At 42.7% G+C, this 7,439-nt stretch overlaps 1 protein-coding gene across 1 annotated transcript; it reads right to left on the bottom strand.

Moving 5' to 3' along the window:
- Nucleotides 1–2,256: 2,256 nt before the first annotated feature.
- On the bottom strand, nt 2,257–5,935 carry LOC131224818 (stress-related protein). Its single transcript, XM_058220220.1, has 3 exons — nt 5,715–5,935; nt 5,389–5,613; nt 2,257–2,762 (listed from the first exon to the last, which is right to left on the bottom strand). The coding sequence occupies exons 1-3, from the start codon at nt 5,748–5,750 to the stop codon at nt 2,301–2,303; spliced, it is 723 nt and encodes a 240-aa protein (XP_058076203.1). The 5' UTR covers nt 5,751–5,935; the 3' UTR covers nt 2,257–2,300.
- Nucleotides 5,936–7,439: the final 1,504 nt, after the last annotated feature.

The following is a 7,439-nucleotide window of genomic DNA, read 5'->3' on the forward strand; positions in this document are numbered from 1 at the left end:
AATGAGTGAGTCAGTCTGAACTGAGTAGGCTTCACCCAAATCCGAACTCAAACCGAGTCTAGTCCGAGTTACCCGGTAACTTGATCCATTAGACTCGACTCGATTCGAAACCCAACTCAGACTCGAAGTTATATATATATAGCAGAAGTGCACCAGTCGCATGGAACTCGTGCGAACTTTTTTGAGAACTCATCACAAGTGATGTGACTCTAAAATCTGAACGGTCCACGTGAAGCAACACCTCATGAAACCCCACAAGCATAATTTTTTACTTTGATCCAAAACTTTGGTGGTCCATGAAAAATGAAAACAGTTTCCTCCCTTGATTTGCGTTTCTCTTTGCTATGGCCCGCCAGAATTTTAGATCAGGGTGAAAATTTGTCCCTTGGGGTTTCATGGGATTCCGCATCACATGGACCATTCGGATTAGACACCCATGACACATGTGCAAAGGTGTGCGCGTGTATAGGTACGCATGTGAGCATGCCTTTATATATAATCATAGTTTTTAAGTATCTCTAAACCTAACCGTCACACCCGATCTGAACCCAAACTCTCTCTCTCCCTCCCTCATCCTCCTCCTCTTCCAAATTCAGCAGCCACCCACCACCATCACCACCCTCCTCCTCTCTTTCTCTCCTCTCCATTCCCTCCCTCCCTCCCTCAATCCAAATCGATGCCAACTCGACTCGACTCGACTCGGGACTTTTGATCGGTTCAGACTTGGTCTGGATCAGTCCAGGGCATACCGGACTTGGATCGGGTCAAGCAGGCTGGACTCGGTACCAGGTTGGGTCAAGTTCGGGCCAGGCATATTTCAAAACCAGCTTGAGTCAGATCAGCCCTAACTCGGTTTGACTCGATGCCCAACTCTAGGTGGGGGGCAACACCCCATCCACATCCACTGCAAGCATTGTCAAAGAACAAAAGTACCTTTTGAAGGGGCACTACAATTAAAAAAAAGGCTGGTGAGTTAATTAAGGGACATTTTAATAAAGGTTAGAGAATGAGGTATGATTGTGTAGATTGCAAAGGTATTCTAATAATTAGGCTAATGTAGCATTTCCAATACACGTTGATAAGTTATTTTTTATGGTTTCACCCTTCTGATGATTGGTTTTTGGGTGCACATCATGGTAGGCCACAAACATTGGACGGTTTGCATGCCATAGACATGCCACATGGGCCACATATTAACTCAATGCATCATAGCTTGCCCAAGCATTGGGACCATAATACTGATTCCTACAAATGTCAATATTAGCAAAAAGGGACTCTATATGCCTGTCCCTCAGCCCCAGGCTCTGTGGGAATCATGAGTGGTGTTTATATTTTTACCACCATCCATCCATTACACTAGCGGGAGACGCAAAACTCAAGTGGGCCAAACCACAAGAAATAATGGGGATGGAAACCCACTAGAGAAGCCTTCCTAGGGCCATTGTGATTTTTATATACCATCTAACCCATTCATAAGGTGATTCCCACCAGGATGAAGGAAAAACACAAGTATCATCATATGGAAAACACAAGTATCATCATATGGATGAAGGGAAAACACAAACATTTGTGGCCCCCACTAAGGTTTCGTTGGTGGGTGTTCAAGAGAAGTGTGGCCTGCTTTGAGTTTTGGTTCTCCTACATTGTTTGGGATCATGTTCTAAAATAGTGGTGCAGCCTGCTTGAGTTTTGGATCTCCTACACGTTTGGAATCATGTTCTAAAATGAGCTGGCGAAACGGGTGGACAGGGTGGATGTAACACAAACATCAAAAGGGCCCCACAAAGCTTGCAACACGTTGGGTTTTCACTCCCAATTAGGTGAAACCATCCCATTATGGAATCCATGCTTGGATTCACCTATCCAAACATGCCCAATAACAGAATCCATGTTTCGCTATTAGGATTCATCCTCCTATCCAAACACGCACAAAAATGAAATCCATGTTTCAACACTGCTAGTAGAAATATTCATTCCCTAGTCATTACATATTCCCTAGTAATGCATGTATCCAAACATAGCTCGGGACCACCAAACGGACAGTTTCAGTTATCTAACATCACAATGTCCCGGGCTACCTTGCAGCACTCCTTCCTCCAGAAGGATGCAAGACCCAAAAAGGGGGGAAACAAAATAATAATAATAATAAATAATATATAAAATTATACCACAAACCATAGAAAGTTGAGAGAGAAATGTAACTTTACATAGCACCCAGCAGAACTTCAGCACTATAGCAAACTTGTTTTTCCTCCCTTTTTTTTTTTTTACACGCAAATATACTTTAATAGAGCCACACATCATTCCTGCACTGTAGCTGCAGGGGCCATTTCACCACGGAACACCTTGGCAATCCTCTCCGTAGGAACGAGAGGCAGGTAAGCCGATACGGTATACCCCTTCTCCGCTGTATGGTATACAGCCTGGTTGTACTTCTCTGACCAGTATGCTGCAGTGGGGACCACTACGTGGGCCACTTCCGGCACGAGTGGAAGCCGGTTGAGTGAGTGCCACGCCGACACGGCACACCGCTCTGCGACCGGCTCATACTTGGAGAAAAGCCCCTTGGCAGCTGGCTCGAGTCGGACATACGCGGTCTTCGCCATCCCAGCTGCAGTCTCCACCATGCCAGCTCGCTGGAACTCCGAAGCCATGCCCCGAGCCACGCTCGGCGCCTTCTGGGCAGCAGAAAAGGCCTGACTCGAAGCCTCCTTCACCAATGGAGGGACACACTGGTCTACCTTGTGCACGAGCCCATCCACCTGTCATGTGACCAAAAAGACAGTTAATTTCATCCTTCAACCATGAACTTGTGCTTTGGGCCATAAGCCATGGCATACACGTAGGGACTCATTGATGAGCTATAACATCGAAACCATAGTCAGCAAAATAGGTGGTTGGGTGTGTCCATAGTAAAAAATTCGGTAAAACAACTAAACCAAAAAAAATCAGTGAATGAAGAATTCGAATTAGTTACAGCTTGGAGTTAAAAGAATGGAGTAACATGGTTGCACATACATGTATATATATGACATATAAATAAGGTTAGAATGGAAAAAACTAGAATTATAATGTTATATAAAGTAGAATGGTGTTCTTTGCCTCTCTCAATTCTTCTTTTCCAAGTAATTTTTGTATAAAAATCAGTCTCTATTAAAAAATTTACATTCTACTCCTATTAATGGTTGCCCCAAAATGTTTTTCAATAAAATGTGTTTTATTGAAAAACATATGTATGTAATTCCATTTTTTTTTCCCATCAAGAAGCTTCCTTTAGGGGTCGTTTGGATGCTTGTAAAATCTGTAAGTGGTAAATGGATTACAACTTATTAAAGTACTAGTGTAAATTGTTTACAACATGTCCTGTTTGGCTTTAAGTTAACCTATTTAGAAGCATAGTTATCAATGCAACCTCTAAACTATTTCGAGCCTGTGATTAGGTATTTACGCCCGAGCTTGGAGAGATAAATCCCTATAAATCTTCAAATGAAATATAAGAGCTTCATTTAAAATGGATCATTAGGTTGAGCCCATCTCAATAAAGCTCAGAGCTGAACCTTAGCTACACCAAGCATTTGATGGGCCACTAAAGAGAGCCCACTAATTGAAATGCCCTTTTATAAGGAGAAACCACCGAATAAGATTCAGTAATGATGGCCTTTGACTGCAAAAGACTACTATTCCTGTCATTCCAACAATGACCTACAACCCCAATATTATAAAAGGCAATAGAACATGCTAACTCAACTGGTTTATAGCTAGGTCACTACACGATGATGTGTTTACCTACTATGTGAAACTCAAAATAACAAAAATTATGCAAAACGTAACAAAAGCACTTGTATATGAAACACTAGTCATCCTAACTACCGTTTGCCACACCACCACATCCAGGATTTCTACGAGTCAAGTCATGTGAAGTTATCTAATAATTTCACCCCAACATGAAGAGGGCAAGTGTAGATGAAAAAGATCCAGCTCAGTAACGCAGGGGCATTTTCACATCGGGCTCGAGTGGGGTGGCTTGTGGGATGCAGGGCACACTTGTGGTGGGTGGCCTACGGAACCCATGTGATTTGGGGCCCGTGTGAGGCAGGTGGCTCGTGTGAGGTGGAACCCATGGATTTGGGCCCACAAGGAGGGTTCGGCCGAGGACCAAACCCATGAATGTGGAGAGCTTAGGCTATGAGAAAAAAGGGATTAATTCGTCATGCTCTATCAGTTCGATCCTTTAGAGCAAGTGGTTAATTGTCCTGCATCAAATTTGTATTAGAGCGAGAGGTCTCATGTTTGAGACTCCTCACCAGGGTGATTAATGCAAGGGCATTTTCACACTGGGCTCGAGTGAGGTCAGCTGGGACCACCTTGAAGGAACCCCTCTGATGGCATTCGTAGGTAAATTTGGGATTCACGATGATTTTTTTCCCACAAAAAATCCCTTTCTTTCCTTTACCTATCTTTTGAAAGATAGTGAGTTTCAAACGGTTCATCAATTATACAAGTTTTGTGTTTTCGAACAACAGAATTTTGCTCACTAAAGATCAAAACCAGATGCCTCAGACATCTTTGCCGGCTACCTGGGGTTGTTTGGATGCCTGTAAATAGTCAGTGGTAAATGATTTGCAGGTGTAAATCATTTACAACATGTCCCGTTTGGTTGTAAGCTGCAAATGATTTACAAGTAAATGATTGTCTGTGTTTGGATAGCATGTAAACGGAGAGCCAATCTTTGAAAATATAGCCGTTAGGCTGCAAATGGAGAACCTGTAAATGATATCACAGCTTCTTACTAGGAAATCAAATGAGGCTGAAAGCTGTAAATGATTTACATGCATTCTTCAACATCCAATCACTGACAGTAAACCATTTACCAGTAAATCATTTAGAGTTAACCCAATTTACAGGCATCCAAACGACCACTAAGCTTCTAACCGTCCATCACATGTCCACCAGTTTAGAAATTTGTGGTTTATAAGCCATCTAAAGTGGGTCCCTCTATCTGGACCGCTTATTTTGTTTTCATCACATGCATACCATCAAACATCTGCCGCATTGTTAATTCGGCACGCATGAAAAGCGGTACACTTCCACACGTGTACACGTGCACGTATGAAACAAGTGTATGAGAGCCTTGCTGTGGTCGCACGCTAAGGTGAGCCGCAGATAGGCACGCGCCATGATCGTAGGCATCTCTCCCTGCAGGGCTCGAGAACCGACCAAAGAGGAACGCGTCCTACGCCACGTGCTAATCACGAGCCCTAAGACCAAATCGCCACTCACCGATCTATACCGCAAGATCTCCACCGGCGCACGTTAGATGAATCAGACCAGCTAACATACGCCGCGATGGTGCAGGATAACAGAGGGGAGGGGGAAATGGATACTGACCTTTCGATCCGCGCGTTTGAGAAGCTCGAACGGCACGTCATGGAATTTCTCGCAGACGGGGCCGATGACGGTCTTGACCGTACCCTCGACCGTCTGCACGCCCGGCTTCAATGGCCCAGAATTCTCCTTCGCATAATCGTAGACTTTCGAGAACAAGATCACGGCATGGAGGGCCGCGATCTGAATGAATTCAAGATACTTGAGCCGATCCATCTCATCTTGAGTCTGCAATTACAAAAACAAATATTTAAATAAAAAAATAAAAAACGAAATATTCATAGGAAAACAAGATTCAGAAATGAAAATCATATGATAAAAATCGATACCATTTCCGCCGATTGAATTGTATCTGATTCTGCCATTTTTCAATTTCAGATCTCTCTACACAAATCCTGTAAAAGCAAACGGAGCTACTTCTTGCAAGAGACGGGATGAACGAGAACGAAAAGACCTCAAGGGCATTTATAGGGGTTTTGATTTGGACGTCGGTTGTCCATGAAATGGACGGCTGAAATGAGAAGCGGTGTGAGTGCGTTGGGATTGCGGAGTCCCACCTTTGACGACTTAGGGGTTAAGAATGGAAAATGCTTGCGTGGGTGGCGTGGCAGAGAGAGCTGCGGACGGACGCGGATTAGGTGCGAATCCGGAGGCGCGGCTTCGGTGGTTCCTCGACTGTGGGGCCCACCTTGATATATTCGTTACATCCACGCTGTCCATCCGTTTTAACAGATTATTCTAGAGTACGATTCAACAAATGAAGGATATCAAAATCTCAGGTGGACCACACATTGACTATTAAAATCTTTTTTTTTTTTTACAGGGCATGAGTTTTGGATCATGCTGATATTTGTAGGATCCTTTTATCCGGGTATTTGTGACCTTATCAACAGGTTGGATGCAAATAAGCATTCCGGTGGACCCCAGGAAGTTTTTAATGGTGGGTATTCAATCACCACTGTTTCTCGTAGTGTAGTCCACCTAAGATTTGCGCATCTCCTTCATTTTTTTAAATGATGTCATAAGAAGTGTTGTCAAAATGGACGTAAGACATGGATTAAGGAACGTATATAAGGTGGGGCCCACAGTCAGTAATCGGATCCACCTAAGCCGTGTCAAACCCTAGATCCATCGAACCAGGTGGGTGTGGCCCTGACCATGGCCCACCGGATATATGTGTTGTATGTTCGCACTATCCATCAATTTTGTCAGCTCATTTTAAAGTATGGTCTATAAAATGAAGTAAATATAAATCTTAGGTGGGCCACAATAGGAGTTGAATTCCTACCATTAAAATTTCACCTGGACCATGCAATAGGAATTGAAATTGAAGCTCCACCGCTGAACGCTGGCCACAGTAGGCAGTGTGGATTCAGAATATTTGGATAGAAAATCCCTTGGATTTGGAATATTTTTTATTACTAATTCTCAAGTTGTGTTTGCCACCTTAGATTGGATTATGAATCCCCCTTAATTCAAAAGTAGCCGTGCACTTAAAATATCCAATATATTTATAAATGTTTTAATTTATTACTAAATCAACTTTAACATGCCTAAATAGTACACGTATGTGATGTTTGAAAAAATGATTATACTAAACTCATTGAATATATAAACTTCAACTAAAAATAATGAAATTTCAAGTATGGGATGGGCCGCAAGCATATGATCACATCCGAACGACTAACAATTTTTAATCGTTGATTTACATAGACAATGTTTAGCCTGCTTAAATCATTTTATTGAAGTAATTTTAGTAATATAGTTGATAATATGATTGTTTTGGAATATAATAAGTGAGTTATGTGTATAATAAATTGGTAGCCCAATAATACTAGGGCTAAAAGTCGGGCGGGCTCAACCCTAACTCAACCCAAGGTTCCTATACCTCAACCCTAACCCAACCTAACCCAACCTCGGGTTGGGAATTCTCAACCCAAGCCCAACCCAAGCGGGCTTGATTGGCCTGGTCGGGTTGGTCGGGGTAGATATCTGCTAATATTTTCATTATTACATTAGTCTATTATGTTTTCAATACACATCTTATTTTTGTA

Source organism: Magnolia sinica, chromosome 14 (assembly GCF_029962835.1).
Source record: "Magnolia sinica isolate HGM2019 chromosome 14, MsV1, whole genome shotgun sequence".
In the NCBI taxonomy this organism is placed as follows: Eukaryota; Viridiplantae; Streptophyta; class Magnoliopsida; order Magnoliales; family Magnoliaceae; genus Magnolia; species Magnolia sinica.